Source organism: Schistocerca piceifrons, chromosome 3, assembly GCF_021461385.2.
Source record: "Schistocerca piceifrons isolate TAMUIC-IGC-003096 chromosome 3, iqSchPice1.1, whole genome shotgun sequence".
Lineage (NCBI taxonomy): Eukaryota > Metazoa > Arthropoda > Insecta > Orthoptera > Acrididae > Schistocerca > Schistocerca piceifrons.
The window spans coordinates 913,431,942-913,455,866 of record NC_060140.1 but is presented as its reverse complement, the minus strand read 5'-3'; the positions used below and the strand labels follow the sequence as shown (position 1 = coordinate 913,455,866).

Sequence of the window (23,925 nt, the reverse complement as noted above, 5' to 3'; positions counted from 1 at the left end):
CCCGCGTATCTTTTTCTTCAGTTCAATGTGAGACACCAGACCTCGTAATTATTAAACTGCCAATCATTTTTATCAATAAAGCACGTCTTCTTCTTTCTAATTACATATTCCTGTTTCCATGTTAAGTACAAATTCTTAATTATCGAGTTTTATGAAAGACTGTCCATAAAAGTTGTTTAAATTATGGAAACATCTTTTTAATTTAATTTTTTAAGACAAATATGGGAAACCAAATCCTCTTTATTTGGACTATGTCCATCGTTTTATACCACAGAGGTAGATAAGTACCGCAGAAACATGAAAAACAATCATTTTCACGGCATAGAGCACATCATACAAATGCTGCATTTTTACGTTTGCTACTGTACCATTGCAATATAACCTCACAGAACTGATCTGGAGCCAAGCTGCGGGATTTGGCCCGAGACGTAACGAAGGCTGTTGACGCTGCCAGACGCAGTGGAAGTAACGCACACACCTTTTTCACACGTCACTGCCGAACGCTGGCGGGATACCAAACGGCTTGTCGTAAAAGAAAAAGAGGAAATGCTGCGCCTGGTTGGTTTCGTGGATTCTGTTGTTGATAGAGTCGTTATCAACGTAGCAGGTGATACTTCCAGAACTTATCCGGATTCGGATAAGGAAGGAACTAAGAGATTACCTGTAAGTAATACTTGCAGTGGCTTCAGTGTTTAACTGTACGGTGAAGTCCTTCAATACTCTTTCGTTAGTCACAGCTTATGCAGAAAAATTGCCCAGACGTTAAGTCAGGAATATTCATCAAATGGTTCAAATGGCTCTGAGTGCTATGGGACTTAACTGCTGTGGTCATCAGTCCCCTAGAACTTAGCACTACTTAAACCAAACTAACCTAAGGACATAACACACATCCATGCCCGAGGCAGGATTCCAACCTGCGACCGTAGCGGTCGCGCGGTTCCAGACTGTAGCGCCTAGAATTTTCATCATTCTTGTTTTTAATTACGATAGTTCGTTAGCCAAAAACGATAACGTGTTGCTGTTTTCCTTTAGTTGTCTAAGGAGCGTATTGTGGGAGATTTGCGGTGTATTATTTCATCCTACTTAAAAATTGAATGACATTCGAAGCTGTATTGCTCCTCTGCTCGTCTCTCTTTACGTGTGAACAGCAGCTGGCCACGTAACTGCAGGCTAGCTGTACCAGCTGACCGGCTAGTCCTGTCCAAGTGAAATGCGCCGGTAAAGGTGTTGTCCCGTACTATCGCTAAGTCGATGTGCGCGTAACGCACAGCACTAACGCACCCTTAATATCGTACTTGACAGTAGTCGAGAGAGCTTGGCTGCAGTCCCACGTGACACGGAAATGCAATGAGGTTCCAGGAAACACGGAAGAATACATAGTGCAATGTTTACTTCAGTTTTATTCTTATGATGAACGGATTATAGAAACTAAGACACGCCAACTAGCGCCTATTGGTAGGGCAAGGATGGCTGACAAGGATATCGATCATGGTAGCTTTACATTTTCAAACTGCGCTTTCCACCGTTAGTCATATGGGAAAAACAGTACAGAACTTAAAATCTCCAGACAAGCGATTTGTACCGCGCGAAGAGGCCGCGCTACTAGAGCCGCCATGTCACGCCTCGCGCGGCTGTCCCGCCGAAGGTTCGAGTCGTCCCTCGGGCATGGGTGTAAGTGTTGTCCTTAGCATAAGTTAGTTTCAGTTAGGTTAAGTAGTGTGTAAGTCTAGGGACCAATGACCTCAGCAGTTTGGTCCCTTAGGAATTCACACATTTTTGAAAAGCGATTTGTCATCCCCCTCCCCCCTTTTCCTTCATACGTTTTCTCCCTGTGACTTTTCGTTACTAATTTTGATACGCACTGTGTATAAGTGTTCTACTCCCAGCATTGTGCCCCTAGCGGGCTCTACTGTGATACGTGCTGTGCAAAAACCTAACAGTTGTGGCACCTCTGGCGCTCCTCTCATGAGGAACACGGTAAGTGCCATAACCTGGTTCCCCAGAAATTTCACTTACTGTGAGAGTGGTCAAAAGAAGCGAACAAATATATCGGCTTATCCGCAGATACTTGACTGTTTCTGAGAAAAACGTGCGTTTTACTGACAGGTTAGTGTGGCTGGGGCAATGGCACACTGGTTACCGTCGCGGCTCAAAGTTTTGAACTCTATATTCAAAACTCGATTATTATTTCTATTTTTGGTTTTCATTTATCTACCCATGTCTGTAGAAGATCACTACACGAATGTTTTCCTTTATGTGCGGCTTGCCGCGAAATTCTTGCCAACACGTGAAATATTCAGCAATGTTAACAACGGTTCTTTCGCGAGTGAGATTCAGACCAAGAACTGTTGCAGTATAAAACCTGCTTGTGGTGTTCAGAACTTCTGTGTTTCGAATCTGTGTCATCCAAAAAAATGCACCGAATCTTCTTGAAAAATAAACATAAGAATAAAATGTAAGAATGAAGAAATGGTACAATAATGAAGCGTAAGAATATGAGAATGTAAAAAGATTGTAACCCCTGAAGATACCATACACACATATATTAGGTAATGAATGTATGACACTTGTTGTGAAACCCAGTTGTGATTTCACAGTTAACATAACACCCTTGTATTCCCCAACTTAATAAAAACATTCGAGTAGTATGAACTTCAACAGAGATGGGTTGTTGTTGTTGTGGTCTTCAGTCCAGAGACTGGTTTGATGCAGCTCTCCACACTACTCTATCCTCTGCCAGCTTCTTCATCTCCCAGTACCTACTGCAACCTACATCCTTCTGAATCTGCTTAGTGTATTCATCTCTTGGTCTCCGTCTACGATTTTTGCCCTTCAAGCTACACTCCAATACTAAATTGGTGATACCTTGATGCCTCAGAACATGTCCTACCAACCGATTCCTTCTCCTTGTCAAGTTGTGCCAAAAACTTTTCTTCTGCCCAATTCTATTCAATACCTCCTCATTAGTTATGTGACCTACCCATATAATCTTCAGCATTCTTCTGTAGCACCACATTTCGAAAGCTTCTATTCTCTTCGTGTCCAAACTATTTATCGTCCATCTTTCACTTTCATACATAATAAACACATCTGGCAGACCCAAGTGGCGAGCCGGCCGTGTTGGCCGAGCGGTTCTAGGCGCTACAGTCCAGAACCGCGCTGCTGCTATGGTCGCAGGTTCGAATCCTCCCTCGAGCATGGATGTATGTGATGTCCTTAGGTTAGTTAGGTTTAAGTAGTTCTAAGTATAGGGAACTGATGACCTCAGATGTTAAGTTTCATAGTGCTTAGAGCCACTTGAGCCACTTGAATGTTAATGACGGTTCTTTCCCGAGTGAGATTCATACAATGAAAAGTTGCTGTGGAAAATTTGCCTTCGCGCGATACTCGTTGTGTTCTGAAGAATTTCCCTGTTTCGAAACGGTGTCATCCCAGAGAATGCACCAAATCTTCTTGAATAATAAACGTGAATGATACATAACAATAAGAACTAGTATAAGAAAGAAATATGAGAGTGTCAGAATTTAAAAATGTTGTAACCCCTGAAAATAACATTCAACCATATACAACACTTGTTGTGAAACCCAGTTGTGATTTTACAATTGACATAACACCCTTGTAACCCCCAACATAATAAAAACATTCTTGCAGTATAAACTTCAGGACAATGGCCTTGCCGCATTGGATCCACCAGTTCCCGTGAGATCACCGAAGTTAAGCGCTGTAGGGGGTGGTCGGCACTTGGATATGTGGCCATCCAGGCCGCCATGCGCTGTTGCCATTTTTCGGGGTGCAGTCATCCTTGTGATGCCAATTGAGGAGCTACTCGACCGAACAGTAGCGGCTTCGGTCAAGAATACCACCATAACGACTGGGAGAGCAGTGTGCTGACTCCATGCCTCTCTTATCCGCATCTTCCACTGAGGATGACACGGCGGTCGGATTGTCCCGGTAGGCCAAAAATGGTTCAAATGGCTCTGAGCACTATGGGACTCAACTTCTGAGGTCATTAGTCCCCTAGAACTTAGAACTAGTTAAACCTAACTAATCTAAGGACATCACACACATCCATGCCCGAGGCAGGATTCGAACCTGCAACCGTAGCGGTCTCGCGGTTCCAGACTGCAGCCGGTAGGCCGCTCGTGGCCTGAAGATGGAGTATAAACTTCAACAGACATGGGTAAATAAATAAAAAAAAAATTAATTAGGCGCCCCAAGTGGGCGCTTGTGTGACTTGGACGTTAGACTGCTCCTAACGCTAACTGAGGAGGTTAAAGTCATTCGTGGTACGAAATAAGGAAATACATTAGGAGAGGAATGAGGCACTGCAGTAGTTATAGGAGCTGATTCTCTGTGGTTTAGAGCAAATATAAAAAGATTGGAAATATTTATAAAAACACACTTGCAACTGATTTTATTTGCAAAAAAGAGGATTTGTACATAAATTACGGGTATCTGTTAAAGGGCAGAGTTCCAGAAGTAGTGTAGAGGACTAGTGGCGTTGGCGTAGGCTGCGGTCGTCGTCAGAGCTGTGGTCGGGGTGGGCGGCTCAGCCGAGGAGCGCGGCCTTGGCCTGCAGGTGGGCGACGGCGTCGGCGACCTTGCCGGCGGCCACAGCGGGGGTGTCGACGGGCACGCCCTCGGGGGTGAGCAGGGTGCCGTCGTAGTGCACGCGGTAGGCGGCGGGCACGCCGGCCGCGTAGGCGTAGTAGGCGGCCACGGGCAACCCGGACGCAGGGTCCACGGGGGAGGCGGCGGCGCGGGCGGCGGCCTCGGCGTGCGCCACGGCGTTGGCGGCCTTGGCGGCGGCCACCTGCGCAGACAACTCGCTGCAGTCCAAAACACAAAGGAACGAGCCACTGCGCCATCACACGTGGTCTGCCTATCCCGCCACTTTATTCTACCCGTGCAGGTAGCGTTCCACTGGAATACTCAAACATGTGCGTTCCTCAAGGTTCAATGCGAGGTCCATTTCTTTTCGTGCAGTCGATTAGCCTTCCTTTGAACTAAAGCATATTGTTCTGAAGCTTGGGTACAATTTAATCTGTATCACTAAGTTCGGGATATGTTACATAGTTTTTATGACATTGAAAGGTATGTGCTAAGGTCAGATCAGGGTAGCTACCGAAAATAGTCGGTAGTTGCCAACCGCAAGGTGTAACGAGTATAATATCTTTGAGTAGGAGGACCTTTGATGGTTTAGAGAGCTGGGCGCGCACAGTAAAAAACCTGGGAGTCGGAGGTAGGTGCCCAGAGGAAGCAGATGTGTGGTGACAGCGTTAAGGTTGGTCGCTGCCCCTGACCAAACTTTAGCAGAAATGAGAGAAGATATATAATCATTTCAAATTGGTTTTTGTTACACAATGTTCAGAGTTAGGATTTGTATGTCCAAGGTTAGACGCAGTGTGATTCGTGCTACGAAAATGTTTGAAATGGTAGGTTTTTTAACAATATATATATATATATATATATATATATATATATATATATATATATTGAGATCAACATTGTGTTTAAATCTAACAGCCTGAATCATAATCCACATCCTTTGCTTGTATTGGATATGAAAATTAGTAGTAAACTAAAGTTACCCACCAATGAAAGAACCAAGTAAACATCAGGGCCAAAAATTAATTTTCCAGTGCCATCTTAATGCCATTGCACAAACGGCATTATTCTCTTAAACTTGATTGCTGAGTCATATACATGTTGCATTTCTGGCAAAATGGAGGAGTGCAAGAAACAAGTTCACAGACGCACACAGATGCAGGTTTGTTGAATAATTAATCTAGAGCAATCTTATCACTGATACTTTCACAGAATAAAAGGATACAATTTTGGTTAGATACTTTCAACACAGTGTTTCTGACAAAGGAGCCCAATGGAATAACAATGTGTAATAAACAAATTGGCTGGGTCGCTTTTGTACGAGGTGTGTGAGAAAAGTAGCGAGACCGAAAACGCTGCGAGCGATCTGGAGACGTTGTATTGTTCTACTTGTGTAGACTGGGGTGTTCATCCCTTCCGGGTGCTCAGTCCGAGTTTCAGCTCCGTTCAGTTAATCCGTGATTTTTGAGAGCGTTTTGTTGTACGTTACGAAATAGAACAGAGCAATTTAGAGCTACGTTGTGCCACCAAGTTTCGTCTTGAGCGTGGGGAATCCGCGAGTGTGACCTTTGAAATGTTGGAACAGGCGATTGCAGAACACTCCGTATTAAGAGCACAAGTTTCTTGCTGACACAAATCGTTTTTCGAAGGCCGAGAACACTTTGAAGATTAACCTCAGTTAGGGTGTAAATAAAGATAAGAGTAAATAATGGTATTTGCAAGTGACAAAGGGATCAACGGAAATATTACTTTGAATGGAGAATCCCTCAAAGTGGTAGACAGTTTCACTTACGTAGGGAGTGAAATATTTAGTGATGGAAGAATAACCAACGAAATTAATAGGAGGTTACAGAAGGGAGGCAATTTCTACCAAACAATAAAACCCCTGATTTGGAATAAGGAAGTTTGAGAAAAAGCAAAACTCCTTATGTATAAGAGTCACCTATGGAGGAGAAACGTGGAGAATGGCACAAAAGGACTGGAGCAGACTCCAAGCAGGGGAAATAAAATTTCTCAGTGCAGTTGAGGGAAAAACAGGAATGGACAGAGTAAGGAACATAGATATCAGAAAGGACCTTAAACAAGAAAGTATGAGAGAATAAATCGAAAAAAAGAGATTAAGATGGTACGGGCATGTTAAGAGGACGTCTGGGCAGAGACTCCCCAGAATTATGGAAGAACTAAAGATGGATGGAAAAAGACCTAGAGGGCGCCCAAGAACACGGTGGAAAACGGGAGTGAGAATATCCGTGGAAAGGAGAGGTGTGACCTGGCAGCATGTGGAGGAAGACCGAGCCAAATGAAGAGGGCTCGTCAGCACCTAGACCCGGCAGTAGGTGGAGCGGGATCCGGATATAGATAGATAACGGAGACGATCATCTTCAAAAACCGAAGAAAACATGTGAGTGCTCTTGTGAGTTCAGACCTCCAGGACAAACTGTCAACAAAGTGTTTTACAGAAAATGTCCTTGAAAGGCTCATTGCAGACAAATGGATGATGAGTCGTGACAAGTTCCATGCTACATGGCCACTTCCATCACGGAATTCTTGAACTCAGTAAGCGATCCTCTTGTTCTACAGCCCCCATATTCACCTCATCTGAGTCCTTGTGACTTCTTTCTTTTTCCCAGATTTAAAATTGTCTTAAAAGAAAGTTATTTTGTGACTCTGGAGAACAATATGACCGACATGTTAAGGCCCCTACCAGCTGAAGCCTTTCAGCGCTGCTGCCAAGATTGGCAACGACTCCGCAGGTGTGTAGCTGCCGAAGGGAACTACTCTGGAGGGGACAACATTGTTGTCTGATTAACAATAAAAACTTTGGTAGATAAAAAGCCAGTCTCATTGCTTTTCTCACACAGCTCATATGCAACAGTGACTGAGTTTGATCTACTGGTTAGAAAGCAGCTAGTAAAGTAGTTGTTCCATTTCAATAACCAAGCCATTGACGAGTAATTAAAACTTTACATAAGGTCCTTTCTTCACGATATTTTTCACGCTTCATGGCAGTACATGTATTTCTGTAGGTATAGGTGCGTTACTATTCATTATCGCCTTTTTACACTTTAAACATGTGTACATAATGAGTTAAGGACGATATGTCCAGAACTGACCGCGTATTGCGAGGCTGATGGTGGATGATGGGGAGGCTATTGACGCAGGACGACGTTGGCTCCAACGTCGGCCAGTAGAGTGGTACAATGTGGGCATACGGGGCCTCACACTAAAGTGGCGTAAGGCCGTCGCACTGTATGGAGATTATGTTGAAAAATGTGGGTTTGTAGCCAAAAGAGTGGGAATTAATATGGTGTATTGGAGTACTGAATAAAACCAACAGCTTTGAGAAGGAAAAAAGTGTGTTGCATGACTACTTATTGAATGCTCCTCGTATAGGTTGTTTCACAATTTATGTTACACACTTGTAAAGGTTGTAGAGGGGACTTAATAGGTCAACCAATGTCCGGAAACGTCATCCAACGACGTTAGAGAGCGTGAAACTCATAAGCGCCGGCGCCCGTAAATGTTTATATATAGAGGGTGATGCCGTTATAATGTTACAAACTCTCTAGGATGAAGGAGAAGGATAAATTTATCAATTTGAGGCAAAGATCGCTGTACCGGAAACGAATGACTAGACAGTTATAAACGAAAACAGGTCTGTTACCTCTGACAATGGAATACATGTACTAACACTGCTGTTGCGATGACTATAGGGTAGGAACTTTCAGAGGTGGTAGTATGGACCAAAATAAGGAGAAAATGCTCAGTAAACAGGGCATGTAAAATCAATAGCTGAGGAGCTAAGAGCAATTGTTCACCTTCGCCACCGTGAAACACATCTCATCTATTGAACTAGTGCTCATAGCTCTTCAGGAATATATTTTAGAGTCCAAGTTTACTAAAAGCTTTTTTCCTGTTTTTGTCGTTGCAACCATCTCTGAAAATGGCATACCCTACATTCTTAAAAATAACAGCACCAGTGGATGTAATCCACTGTCGGAGGCAACTGAATGATTTTCGATTGTAACTTTCGATGGCAGATTCCATTGAAAGTTTGCAAAGTAATATTTCAGAGCTAGATCAGAAATGTAACGACTATGGTATGAAGATTAGCATCTCCAAAACGAAAGTAATGTCAGTGGGAAAGAGGTATAAACGGATTGAGTGCCAAATAGGAGGAACAAAGTTAGAACAGGTGGACGGTTTCAAGTACTTAGGATGCATGTTCTCACAGGATGGCAACATAGTGAAAGAACTGGAAGCGAGGTGTAGCAAAGCTAATGCAGTGAGCGCTCAGTTACGATCTACTCTCTTCTGCAAGATGGAAGTGAGTACCAAGACTAAGTTATCTGTGCACCGTTCAATCTTTCGACCAACTTTGATGTATGGGAGCGAAAGCTGGGTGGATTCAGGTTACCTTATCAATAAGGTTGAGGTTACGGATATGAAAGCAGCTAGGATGATTGCAGGTACTAGCAGATGGGAACAATGGCAGGAGGGTGTCCACAATGACGAAATCAAAGAAAAATTGGGAATGAACTCTATAGATGTAGCAGTCAGGGCAGTCAGCAGGCTTAGATGGTGGGGTCATGTTACAAGCATGGGCGGCTTTTCGCGGATGATGCTGTAGTATACAGAGAAGTTGCTGCATTAGAAAATTGTAGCGAAATACAGGAAGATCTGCAGCGGATAGGCACTTGGTGCAGGGAGTGGCAACTGACCCTTAACATAGACAAATGTAATGTATTGCGAATACATAGAAAGAAGGATCCTTTATTGTATGATTATATGATAGCGGAACAAACACTGGTAGCAGTTACTTCTGTAAAATATCTGGGAGTATGCGTACGGAACGATTTGAAGTGGAATGATCATATAAAATTAATTGTTGGTAAGGCGGGTACCAGGTTGAGATTCATTGGGAGAGTGCTTAGAAAATGTAGTCCATCAACAAAGGAGGTGGCTTACAAAACACTCGTTCGACCTATACTTGAGTATTGCTCATCAGTGTGGGATCCGTACCAGGTCGGCTTGACGGAGGAGATAGAGAAGATCCAAAGAAGAGCGGCGCGTTTCGTCACCGGGTTATTTGGTAACCGTGATAGCGTTACGGAGATGTTTAATAAACTCAAGTGGCAGACTCTGCAAGAGAGGCGCTCTGCATCACGGTGTAGCTTGCTCGCCAGGTTTCGAGAGGGTGCGTTTCTGGATGAGGTATCGAATATATTGCTTCCCCCTACTTATACTTCCCGAGGAGATCACGAATGTAAAATTAGAGAGATTAGAGCGCGCACGGAGGCTTTCAGGCAGTCGTTCTTCCCGCGAACCATACGCGACTGGAACAGGAAAGGGAGGTAATGACAGTGGCACGTAAAGTGCCCTCCGCCACACACCGTTGGGTGGCTTGCGGAGTATCAATGTAGATGTAGATGTAGATGTAGATGGGAGAAGCAAGGTTACACAAGAGACTCATGGGTTCAGCAGTAAAGGGTAGGAGGAGTCGGGGCAGACAAAGGAGAACGTACCTGGATTCGGTTAAGAATGGTTTTGAAGTAATAGGCTTAACATCAGAAGAGGCACTGAATAGGGGACCATGGAGGAATTTTATAAGGGGGGCTATGCTCCAGACTGAACGCTGAAAGGCATAATCACTCTTAAATGATGATGATGGTGGTGATGACGATGATGATGATGAACTTTCGACTCGTTTGTTTACCATACAGGGACCCTTTTCCATCATCGCGGAATCACGCTGTATATACACACATTTACGGGCGCCGTTGGAAGACGTTTCCTGACATGGTTGCCTATACAAAACAGAATCTACTAAGTCCCCTCTAAAATATCTGGAAGTGCATAACACGAATTGCGGAACACCACGGCTATCTGCGCGCGTTGTTATGGAAACGATGAGTGCTGGCGGTACAAACCTCAGGAGTGTCCAGAGGGACACCTTGGGGTCCGATGACGATGTTGGCGTATCCGCCGACGGGGTAGCCGTAGTAGCCGCGGGCGGCGACCACTGCGGGGGCGGCGACGGCGGGGAGGCCGAGCGTGTTGCGCGCCGCCTCGGCGGCCTGGATGCTGAGGTGCGCGGCCTTGGCGGCGGCCACGTCGGGTGCGTCGGCAGTTATGGGCGCGGGCACCACGGGCACTCCCAGCGTGTTGCGCGCCGCCTCGGCCGCCTGCGTGGCCAGGTGCGCCGCCTTGGCGACGGCGACGTGCGGCTCGTCGGCGGGCACCACGGACGCCGCGGGCACGCCCAGCGTGTTGCGCGCCGCCTCCGCCGCCTGGATGCTCAGGTGCGCCGCCTTGGCGGCGGCCACGTCGGGGGCGTCGCCCACCACCAGAGGCGCCCCCAGGTAGGCGTGGTGGTAGCCCAGGCCCAGGTAGCCGGGCTTGGCCAGCGCCATCGCCACGACGGAGCTCAGGATCAACTGCAACGCACACAGCAATAGGTACACACCCACTGCGTAAAAAGGTTCAAAGCTAAAGCTCACCATGCGAAATACACTACTGCTGCACCAAGAAGAAATGCAGATGATAAACGGGTATTCATCGGACAAATATCTTATACTAGAACTGACATGTGCTTACATTTTCACGCCATTTGGATGCACAGATCCCGAGAAATCAGTACCCAGAACAACCACCTCTGGCCGTAATAGCGGCCTTGATACTCCTGAGCATTGAGTCAAACACAGCTTCAATGGCGTGTACAGGTGCTTCATGCAGGTTCAACACGATACCACAGTTCATCAAGAGTAGTGAATGGCGCATTGTGACGAGACGGTTGCTCGGCCACCATTGACCAGACATTTTCAATTGCTAAGAGATCTGGAGAATGTGCTGGCCAGGGCAGCAGTCGAACATTTTCTGTATCCAGAAAGGCCCGTACAGGACCTGCAATATACGATCGTGCATAATCCTGCTGAAATGTAGGATTTCGCAGGGATCGAATGAAGGATAGAGCCACGGCTCGTAAAATATCTGAAATGTAACGTCAGTGCGAACAAGAGGTGACCAAGAGGTGTAACCGATGGCACCCCATACCATCACGCCGGGTAATAACGCCAGTATGTGCGATGACGAATACACGCTTCCAATGTGCGTTCACCGCGATGTCACCAAACACGGGTGCGACCATCATGATGCTGTAAACACAGCCTGAATTCATCCGAAAAAATGACGTTTTGCCATTCGTGCACCCAGGTTCGTCGTTGAGTACACCATCGCAGGCGCTCCTGTCTGTGATGCAGCGTCAAGGGTAACCGCGGCCATGGTCTCCCAGCTGATAGTCCATGCTGCTGCAAACGTCGTCGAACTATTCGTGCAGATGGTTGTTGTCTTGGAATCGTCCCCATCTGTTGACTCAGGGATCGAGACGTGGCTGCACGATCCGTTGCAGCCATGCGGATGAGATGTCTGTCATCTCGACTGCTAGTGATACGAGGCCGTTGGGATCCAGCACGGCGTTCCGTGTTACCCTCCTGAACCCACCGATTACATATTCTGCTGACAGTCATTGGACCTCGACGAACGCGAGCAGCAATGTCAACGATACGATAAACCGCAACCACGATAGGCTACAATCCGACCTTTATCAAAGTCCGAAACGTGTTGGTTCAAATGGCTCTGAGCACTATGGGACTCAACTGCTGAGGTCATTAGTCCCCTAGAACTTAGAACTAGTTAAACCTAACTAACCTAAGGACATCACAAAGATCCATGCCCGAGGCAGGATTCGAACCTGCGACCGTAGCGGCCTTGCGGTTCCAGACTGCAGCGCCTTTAACCGCACGGCCACTTCGGCCGGCTGGAAACGTGTTGGTACGAAATTCTCCTCCTTACACGTGGCATCACAACAACGTTTCACCAGGCAATGCCGGTCAACTGCTGTTTGTGTATGAGAAATCGGTTGGAAACTTTCCTCATGTCAGCAGTTGTAGATGTCGCCACCGGCGCCAACCTTGTGTGAATGCTCTGAAAAGCTAATCATTTGCATATCACAACAACTTTTTCTGTCGGTTAAATTTCGCGTCTGTAGCACGTCATCTTCGTGGTGTAGCAATTTTAGTGGCCAGTAGTGTATTAGTCATATCCATATCGCTGTAGATTGTGTAGTACTGATACCAGGCGGTTATGCCACTTTTCAATGTTGACCAACTCTTTGACACTTGTTGCGCCACCGCTTCTGTCACTTAGTGGGTCAACAGGAAATGTTCATCACAGGCTGACGCAATAAACAAAGGTGGAAGCTAGCTGGGCGGACTATCACATGGTCCTCAAGCGGACTCAGCCAGCCCAGCAAGAATCGCTGTTGGGGTGGTAACACTGCTGACATTGCGGAAACTTGGAAGCAGATGTATCCACAGCGATATCGATTTCTACACTTCCAAGACTGGCACCGAACTACTTCCTTAGTGTATGTGACGAGTACTGATGGTTTGGTAAAATACTAGTGCACAAGGCCACCATAAATACTGCCTATTTCAGCTCTTAGTGCGTGCCACCGACTGCAGCCAGCCATCATCGACCCGAAATGGGACGACTAGCAAAATCTACTACATGCTGCCTTTGCTAGCTGCCGAACTACTGGCACCAGCAATTCACTCGTACTTTCGAATTCGGGGATCATCTGCTCGCCTACCTGCTTCAGGGTGCCTGCCTGGATGTCCATGGTTCGCGCCTGAACTTGAATAGTTTGTCTTGTGCGGGCACACTCTACAACTGCGGGCTTGCTCTGCAAGACAATGTCGCTGAACGCTGTGCTAGTTTCGTTGTTTCAACTCTACGTGCTCGACTGCTTTCTGCACTGAGTCGAGCAACCACTCCAGTCAACTTGACCGACTGTGGAGTGTGTCATAGGGGCCTGCTGCCCACCACACTGTCTGCCTGACGTTGCACTACTCTGCCGGATATAACATCGTCTCAGATGCTGCCTACTGGACAGGAATACGTCGTGCTCTGGCTGTTATATGAGGCCACTTGCTAATCTCGGCATCTTTCCCCTATCGAGTCGAGTCTGCATCTTGGGGGCGTAAACCACCGTCAGGCAACACTATAACTGTTAAATATTTCTCTCAGTATAAAATAATTTATGTTATCAAGTTTTGATGATATACTGTCGGATATACACCTGATACATGAACCACCGTCGAGTATAGATTTAAGTGTCAGGAAGTCGTTTCTGAAAGTATTTGTAAGGATTGTAGCCATGTATGGAAGTGAAACAAGGACGATAAATAGTTTGTACAAGAAGAGAATAGAAGCTTTTGAAATATGGTGCTACAGAAGAATGCTGAAGATTGGATGGGTAGGTCACATAACTAATGAGGAGGTATTGAATAGAATTGGCGAGAAGAGGAGCTTGTGGCACAACTTGACAAGACGGAGGGACCGGTTAGTAGGACATGTTCTGAGGCATCAAGGGATCACAAATTTAGCACTGGAGGGCAGCGTGGAGGGTAAAAATCGTAGAGGGAGACCAAGAGATGAATACATTTAACAGATACAGAAGGATGTAGGTTGCAGTGGGTACTGGGAGATGAAGAAGCTTGCACAGGATAGAGTAGCATGGAGAGCTGCATCAAACCAGGCTTTGGACTGAAGACCACAGCAACAACAACATGAACCGCCACCCGACTAATCGGCAGCCATCAGCATCTCCACCTGTACTGGGGTACCGGACCGCGCCAGCCCTTCTGGCACCCCCGTTACATTTTTGAAATGGTTTGTATGTGCCAGGTGGTAGTATGGAATCAGTGCAGGAAAATGGGACGATGTGGAGACGTGACAGAATGGCAGGGAGGAGCTATCGTGTTTGGAACATCCCAAGAACACATCGTGAATAAAGTTGCCCGATTTGTCGGTTTATCACCTCGTATTGCCCATTGTTTGTACATGAATGGTGTACCACTTGTAGTCTAGCAATACGTAATACGTAACCAACAGGGACCGGAGACATGTGGCGCACCTTGTCATTGACAATCAGTTTCAAATAAGGCCGGGACTGCTCCTGTCAGTGAATGAATGTCTATCTCAAGGAGTTTCGCAACATACGCTGAGAAGAAAACTGCGTGCAGTGGACTTTTTGAGTGGGCGATTGATTGCAAAGCTACATGTCTTCAACTGACCAAATAACACAAAAACTGGACAGTAACCAACTGGAGGAAGTATTGATCTGTGACAACTCACACTTTCGCCTCTTCAAAAGTGATGCAATGGGTCTAGCGCATCGACATCCAATTAAGGAATTTAGCTCACAGTGTACGGAGGTTACAGTTCAGGCCGCAGGTGATTTAGGCCTACTCATACAGGTGACTGTGAACGTGAACAAGCTTGGTTATTTCAACAATTTCGGTCACAAAGTGTTTCCTTTCTTCTATATGTTTATGGTATGCTGCGGACAGTCCCATCATTCAAGATCACAACAGCCATGCTCACGTGCTCGGTGTACACTTTTATGGTTCGACGTACATTCAGAAACCCATTGTACCTCGTTTGATTTAGTAAATCACCCAAGAATAGTCCATAAATAATATTTGGTACTAATTAGAGCCGCTGAAGAAACATAGCTGTTAAGATACATTCAGTCTGGTAGCTCTAAGATATCTAATAACCTACGAGTGGTTTCAGTTACTTCAAGCCCATCTTGTGGACTCTCTTTCTCGGCGAATTGAAGCATTTATCAAAGATATGGGGAGTTTCACTGTATTATTGGGGATGAGTTTTTGTTCTATGTGCTTATTGTTATTACCCACAGTTAGCTAACAAACATAAATAGCGCATGGCGCTTCAGATACGTATACAGCCGCGTGGCTCTGCTTTCTACAATAGAAACTCACATGATGGATCAAAACGCTCTGGATTATTAGTCGATTTTCGCAGGATACTTGTAGTTACAACCGATTATTTGAAGTTGTATTCCCATGTGCGTTGCGTAACTTAAGCTATATTGTGACTATGGATCAGGGAGAAATTGTCACATCTGTGAAAGAATTTTTAGGTTAACTCAAGGTAGCGTTATTTGGCCAGTACTGTTGACGATAGAAATACATGATCTGATGGGAAACGTCATCTCTGTAGGCCCGTTCGCTGATGACTATGTTGTATATAGTGAAGTCACAAAAGCAGAGAAAGACATCGCGTTGGAGGAGGGCCAGCTGTAGATCAGGACGTTGCTTACAAAACGATGGGTCTACTGATTCTTGCATATCTTGGACGCTTACAAGTAGCGCTAGTACAGGAGGCAAAGAGCGTCAGAGGGAGATTACACACACCACAAAAAGTAAATAAATAAATAAAAATAAAAAAGGGCATTTAACTCTAAACACAAACCAATGTAACGCGCTGTATATACTTCACAGGAAAGACTCATCGTTGTTTAATGTCGCTAATTTAACAGGTAAGAGGCAGGATGTAAAAAAATACATTGAGTAAGTATCAGAAGAGCTCATTTAGCCATTCAAATTTTCTTCAGAAGAGTGTTTGCTGAAACGTATCGTCGCAACTGTTGAGAGAGACGTCGTTCAAGGTTCACGAAGTCAAACATCTTTTTTTCTGCTAACAACGCTGTGCTCATTATGAAATAGCTTCTGGAAACTGCTTAGGATCGTTAGAGAAATGATTTTTCTTTGGCTTACAGTAATCGTGAGAAATTCCTCTGTGGCATGAACAAAAATTGGAAACTGGAACCTGAGAGGTGTCACCTAGGTGTCGTGAGGTACTTCTGAAGCAAGAGTATTTCCAACACAAGAGAACAATCTGACTTCATGTCCCAGTTTCTGACAGTTTGTGCCAGGGAGATCGGTTACCAGACTGTGCATACTCGTAAGGGAAATTATTGTGATTTTAATGCGATAGTGTGTTGGTCATGCTAGTTATTTGTAGATAAGTAATTGTACAATTCTACAACCTGCAAGGATGGTCCCTTGTTGACGACACGTACATTTAACTTGGCACATAGGTTCTTGCCACTGAACCGCTCTCCGTTTTCGAGGATTTAAATTTTTGATGATTCTTGATGTTTGCAGATACACATTTTATGGAATTGGAGCCTTACACGTTCTCACTCATTTCGGATTAATTGTATCTAATCTTCATTAATTACTCTAGTGAGTGAGGTAATGAGGTAATATTTCTATGTTTCAAGTGTCAAGTGCATCATTACATATCTTGGTGCGTATTGTTTGAAGTTCACTGCTGCGAAAATGTGGCGGAACGACAAGCATGTGACACTCAGTATCGCTATTTCACAACTCTGTAAGTTATTGATGCACGTTTTATATAAATTATCGTTTCATATGAATTAATGGCAGATGGGACTTATTTGAGGTTTGCACCATGTCCTTTCTGACAAGCCCATTCGGATCAGCAAATATTTCTTCTATGTCCTGGCGGCAAATCTACCAGTTCTACCAAAATGTACTAACTTGACTCTGATTTTGCGTGATTATTTATAAACACCTCAAAATAATTGCTACATCTGGCAATGAGTGGTAAAAGCTAAACGTTAAATAAATCGATAATTACTTTCCTTTATAAAATGAAATATACCTATATTGGGTCAGTAATTTGGTGGATCTTTAGAATGAAGATATAAAAAGGAACAGTGCATTGCATTTTAGCGTTGTAAATGCTGTCGTCAGTGTGATCTATCGCGGCATAATAAACATTACACCAAGAGCTACAAAGAGTGGCATAAATACACCAGCAATCGTTTAAAGTACAATTTCCACTGATGTTGACAGGATATCACTGACAGTATTTCCATGGAAAGGAGAGGCATCAACCTTTGAGGATAGTTATATCAGTGCTCCGTAAGACTCTCATACATAATATAAAACATATAGTAAACATTGTTTGAGATGCTATCAATAGAAAACCCTAGTGCTTGTACGTATCACTCCGGTCTAGAGCGGAGACGACTGCCCCGTGTCGAGAATGCCTGCTAGTCCAATTCTTGAGTGAATAATGATAACCATAAGAGCAATTTGTGCACGAACTTCCTCTTTTATTTAGACAAATTACAATGTAGTTCCCTTATGCACTCAAGAGTACTACACAATAACAGAATATGTGAGAAACAGATATTAGAAGTTCTACATAAATACGTAAAAGAGAATACTTTTCTCTGCAAGTCTTTCTTTGACATATTGTCTGACTGACGTATTTTGCAAATTTCACTTAGCTACGTACACCGCTCAGTGACCAAATGGGCTTAAAATACTTTCCGATGTTAAGTCAAACAGAAGATACCTGGTGATATTCACTTGAAACTTGGGTATGATAGTAGTCAGTAGTTCGCTTGTTCGAAGCTATGTCGAAAGGAAACTGCTTTAGTAACACACGACGATAAAACTTGGTACTTGATGTTAAATTACGAGTCTTGAAAACCATGAAGTAGGTAGGAAGTAGTAAAGGAAGCCCTTTTAGATCAAAGAAGCTTTAAAGAGGAGGAGTAAATATTCAGAGGATGAGAGAGCCGAAAGAATGGAAAACAAGAAGAGCGCATGTACAGTATAAAAACTGCCTGTTAACACAAATCGGGTTACGTTAATAGGGGCTGAGGACAAGAAAGAAGAAACGAAAACATAAACAGCAGGAAAGTAAGTTGTTTCACTTCTAAATTTATCGGAATAAGCGGTAAAACGAAAAGGTGATTAAAGTAATGAATGAGACGTACGTATGATAACAGACTGGAACAGAGGCGTTGTTCTGGCTGGAACGTATGGACGCCTATGGTTAGGAAGAATTATGGATTATGTGTCTGTTAGTAAAAATTGAAAGCTTTTATGCAATTGATACCATTACACGTGAAAACTCTGGAAGAGAACCACAGAAACAAAAGCAGAGAAACACCAGAAGCAGAAAGTGAAGGTGGAAATCGACAAAAAAAATCACTAATTACTGCAAATAAAGGCCAACATCGAAAATTATCAAACAAAAGAGGAGTATAAGGGGAATAAAGAAAGAGGAACAAGAAGAAATGGAGGAAAAGGGAACAGCAAATTTGAAGGACTGGTATGAACATGGTGTCAGCACATACTAAATGTAGACTGCAATTGAGAAACTGAAATATTGTCAAAGTAGCACCTAGAAGTGGAGAAAGAAGAAGAGCAGTAGCAGGATGAGGAGGAGGAAACCGACAGGAAAAAATTGAATGACTGCTGCACAAGATTAAAGCAGTGAATATTACCAAAAACGAACAAGTTCTGATGACAGTAGAACAGCGTTATGAGAAAGAAGGAAGAGGAAGATGATGATGATGACGAAGATTGAGAAGATAAGGGAACATCAAAATTAAGGGATTAGTCATGAAATCAGCATATACTACTGAACAGTAAATATAAATTTGGTCAAAATATCTTGAAAGATAGCAGGTAGGAAGTGCAGTAACAGCGTATACAGGAAATGGGAAAGGAAAAGAGCATCTGGGGTAAGTGGAGATGAAAACTGACAGAAGAACGTCATGAATCACTGTAAAAGATACCACCAGCAAACATTACTTAAAACTAAGAAGTTACGGTGGCAAGTGAACAGTGTAGTAGGAATGAAGCAAGAATATTAAGAAGGAAAAGAGAATTGAAGTTTTGACGATTAAGTGTGAAAATGGTAGCACATACGGCTGAATGCAGCCGAGAAAAGCTGGGCAGTAGAAGAAGATGGGAGAGTTTAGGTAGAGTGTGGGGAAGTTGGGTGTGGGATGCAGAGCGTGCAGCGGGTACTCACCAGGGCCTTCATGTCTGCTGCGGATGCGGCCAGAGAGAACTGCCGGCTGTGCGTGTGGACGCGGTCGCGGTCGCGGGCCGGGCTTTATATAGCGGCGGGGCGCGTCCGCCGCTTCGCGGGCGTCGCGTCACCGCGGCAGCCAGGGCCGGCCGGGCGGGTCGTCCTCGCAGCTCCAGCCGCCCCGCCGCCCATCCGCAGCTGGACCGGCCCGGGCCCGCTGGAAGCTCCGCAGCCTCCGGCGGCGGCGTGGCCGCGGTCCACCTGTTGCGTAACTCCGGAGCCAAGGTCACTCCGCGGCTCTCTTCCCATCATCGGAATTGGGCACTACTGTCCTTCACGCACGGTATGCCGAGCACCTTGGACACGAGTAGGCAGGTGCACTCGGCGTTTCTGGAGCTCCGAATAGAGAACCTTACTGGAAAACAAAGATAAAGCACTACTCCTGGATAACATATCAAGTAATTCAGCTGTATAAGAACTACTGACAGCCGTGGGAGAGCCAGCCCTGACAAAACTCTACCATCTGGTGAGCAAGATGTATGAGACAGGCGAAATACCCTCAGACTTCAAGAAGAATATAATAATTCCAATCCCAAAGTAAGCAGGTGTTGATAGATATGAGAATTACCGAACTATCAGTTTGTCAAGTCACAGCTGCAAAATACTAACGCTAATTCTTTACGGGCAAATGAAAAAATTGGTAGAAGCCGACCTCGGGAAAGATCAGTTAGGATTCCGTAGAAATGTTGGAACACGTGAGGCAATACTGACCTTACGACTTATCTTAGAAGAAAGATTAAGGAAAAGCAAACCTACGTTTCTAGCATTTGTAGACTTAGAGAAAGCTTTTGACAATGTTGAGTCGAATACTCTCTTTCAAATTCTGAAGGTGGCAGGGGTAAAATACAGGGAGCGAAAGGCTATTTACAATTTGTACAGAAAGCTGATGGCAGTCATACGAGTTGAGGGGTATGAAAGGGAAGCAGTGGTTGGAAAGGGAGTGAGACAAGGTTGTAGCCTATCCCCAATGTTATTCAATCCGTATATTGAGCAAGCAATAAAGGGAACAAAAGAAAAGTCCGGAGCAAGAATTAAAATCCATGGAGAAGAAATAAAAACTTCGGGGTTTGCCGATGACATTGTAATTCTGTCAGAGACAGCAAATCACTTGGAAGAGCAGTTGAACGGAATGGACAGTGTCTTGAAAGGACGATATAAGATGAACATCAGCAAAAACAAAGCGAGGATAATGGTATGTAGTCGAATTAAATCGGGTGATGCTGAGGGAATTAGATTAGGAAATGAGACACTTAACGTTGTAAAGGAGTTTTGCTATTTGGGGAGCAAAATAACTGATGATGGTCGAATAGAGATGATATAAAATGTAGACTGGCAATGGCAAGGAAAGCGTTTCTGAAGAAGAAAAGTTTGTTAACATCGAGTATAGATTTAAAAGGCAGGAAGTCGTTTCTGAAAGTATTTGTATGGAGTGTAGCCATGTATGGAAGTGAAACGTGGACGATAAATTGTTTAGACAAGAAGAGAATAGAAGCTTTCGAAATGTGGTGCTACAGAAGAATGCTGAAGATAAGGTGGGTAGATCACGTAACTAATGAGGAGGTATTGAATAGGATTGGGGAGAAGAGAAGTTTGTGGCACAACTTGACTAGAAGAAGGGATCGGTTGATAGGACATGTTCTGAGACATCGAGGGATCACCAATTTAGTATTCGAGGGCAGCGTGGAAGGTAAAAATTGTAGAGGGAGACCAAGAGATGAATACACTAAGCAGATTCAGAAGGATGTAGGCTGAAGTAGGTACTGGGAGATGAAGACGCTTGCACAGGATAGAGTAGCATGGAGAGCTGCACCAAACCAGTCTCAGGACTGAAGACCACTACAACAACAGTGAAGGAGATTATAATAACTCCGAAAAACTACCATCAGTTGATTGTTCTTCAACAGTGTTACAAAATATCTGCCCCTACTGCAGCAGCAGTCTACCATAGGTCGCTAGAGGAATTTTGTGTTCCGGGTGACTGGAAAATGCGCGGATCACTCCCGTTTTCAAGAAGGGTCGTAGAACAGACACACAAAACTCTAGGCTCGTGTGACTCGTGTCTGTTGTAGAACTATGGAACCCGTTGGAATCACCAAGGAATCTAGAAATAACACTTTCTGAATCCCAGCTAGGTCTGTTCGTCCACAACACGACAGCAGATAGCGACGACCAGGCGGATGCAATGTTCTTTGACATACGTAGTGTGTTAGATACATTTCCGCATTGTCACGTAATGGACTAAGTGCGAACATACGCAATAACAGATCGGCTTTGTTTCTGAACTGAAGAGCTTGTAGCATATGGAATCTACGATGTCATTCCTAACGGAGAGAAAAAAACTTCTTGTAAAATCAAAGGGAGTGTGATAAGATCTGTTCATAATATATGTAAATGAGAACTTCATGAACTCCATCTGGCTCTTCGCGATTGGTGCATTTGTTGTTTATTGGCATCTTCTTGGAGATGTGGCGCTTCAGTCCGGAACCGCACTGCTGCTACGGTCGCAGGTTCGAATCCTGCCTCGGCAATGGATGTGTGTGATATCCGTAGGTTACTTAGGTTTAAGTAGTTTTAAGTCTAGGGGACTGATGACCTCAGATGTTAAGTCCCTTAGTGCTTAGAGTAATTTGAACCATTTTTTGGAGATATGGCCCGTCGGAGCAACTAAATGGTTTTTTTTATGCCATACGCCTGTGCATTTCGCCTCTTCTTACTTAAGAAGTATCCGCAGTAAATTATAATTTGCGTTTGGTGTATGCATTAACTTTAATATAAAAGTGATTCTCACAGACTTTCTGTTGTCTCTTATTGTTGCGTAAGTAATGTGTTTCATTAGGTTAAATTGCTGTTTCACGCTAATTGCGACTTCTTCGGATCTTTTTATCACATACGCTTTCCCATCGAATTGTAACTCATGGTCCTGCGTACTCCATGAAATCCAGTGTTAGGGGCTTCCCAGCACGCTTCAGCTACACACTTCACTATCACAATGTGTATTTCTTAAAAACGTGTGCTAATGGTGTGTGTGTGTGTATTGTTTATAGCATTGTCAACTATCGCTGTGCTGTTATATGAATAGAGGGGCACGAAGGAATCACTAGTTGGGAAGGCAGTAATGCGGGTTGTAGCCTTTCCCCATTGTTACTTAATGGCTATATTGAGCGAGCAATGGAATCGAAGTAGATATTTTGAAAGGGGGTTAAACTGCAGGGAGAAGAAATAAAAAGTCTTAAGTAAGCAGTTGACATTGTAATTCTGTCAGACAGTAAACGACTTGAAAGAGGCGTTGAATGTATTGGGCAGAGTCTTAAAATGGCTCTGAGCACAATGTGACTTAACATCTGAGGTCATCAGTCGCCTAGAACTTAGAACTACTTAAACCTAACTAACCTAAGGACATCACACACATCCATGCCCGAGGCAGGATTCGAACCTGCGACAGTAGCGATCGCTCGGTTCCAGACTGAAGCGCCTAGAACCGCTCGGCCACACCGGCCGGGCGTAGTGTCTTAAAAGAAGGACTTAAGAGGAATACCATAAAAAGCAAAACAAGTGTTCTTGGCCGAAATGAATCGTGGCTTGGAAGAAAGTTTTAAATGAATACAAAGATTGGAAGGTTGATGAAGTATAGTCGAATTAAATCTGGAGATCCACATAGTATAGACCATTTTGTGGTTAGGGCAAGCACAGCTCTGATTATACATTGTTACTGTTAGAAAATTTTCAGAAGGTCTCCAAAATAATATATCGAAATCCTTTAAAAAACTCTCTGAAAATGAACAAAAATTTTTCAACGCTGCATTAGCTATAACACGTTCCCTTACTAAGTCATTCCTAGTAAAGGATCCTATACACAGCTAATGCGGCCACGAAGAATTTTCATTCATTTTCAAAACACATTTTGAAGGCTTTTTAAGTTTATTTTTTAGAATTTTTGGAAATACGAGGAAACGTGACACTTAAAGCATTCGTTCAGTTTTGGTATTCGGGCAGCAAAGTAAGTGACGATGGTCAAAGTAGACAAGGCATAAAACGCAGACCGACAGTATCAAGAAATGCACCTCTAAAAAGGAGAAAATTGTTTTAAATTTAACTGTTAAGAGGTCTTTTCTGAGGATGTGTTTCTGTTGTGTAGCTTTCAACAGAGTTGAAATATTGTCAGTAAACAGTTCAGACTAGAAGAGAACAGACCATTTGAAAGTGTTACTAGAGAAGAATGTTTATATGGAGAGATCTAGTAACTAACGGAAAGGTACTGAAGCGACTTAGGGAAAAAAAGAACTTAGCGACACAGACTAAAATAAGGCATTGGTTGTTGGGAGACATTGTTAGGCGTCAAGGAACCGACAATATGGTAATAGAGGAAAAAGCAGGGGGCGGAAGTTGTAGAGTACAATTACCTGGTTGAAACTGATTTAAGTTGCAGTAGTTATGCAGAGATGAAGAGGCTTGTAAAGAGTAGAGTAGCGTGGAGAGCTGCATTAAAAGAGACTTCGAACTAAAGAGCACAGTAAAGACAACAAC

At 44.1% G+C, this 23,925-nt stretch overlaps 1 protein-coding gene across 1 annotated transcript; it reads right to left on the bottom strand.

Annotated features, from left to right (window-relative positions):
• Positions 1-4,385: 4,385 nt before the first annotated feature.
• Positions 4,386-19,478, bottom strand: LOC124787692 (cuticle protein 18.7-like). Its single transcript, XM_047254522.1, has 3 exons — positions 19,342-19,478; positions 10,539-11,045; positions 4,386-4,813 (listed from the first exon to the last, which is right to left on the bottom strand). Exons 1-3 carry the CDS (start codon positions 19,351-19,353, stop codon positions 4,550-4,552), a joined length of 783 nt encoding a protein of 260 aa, XP_047110478.1. The 5' UTR covers positions 19,354-19,478; the 3' UTR covers positions 4,386-4,549.
• Positions 19,479-23,925: the final 4,447 nt, after the last annotated feature.

Excerpts from the sequence above, each read along its gene's own strand:
- LOC124787692 (XM_047254522.1), bottom strand. Across the intron at positions 4,814-10,538 it reads TCCCTCTGGACACTCCTGAG|GTGGCCGCCGCCAAGGCCGC; the intron begins GTTTGTACCGCC and ends TTGTCTGCGCAG.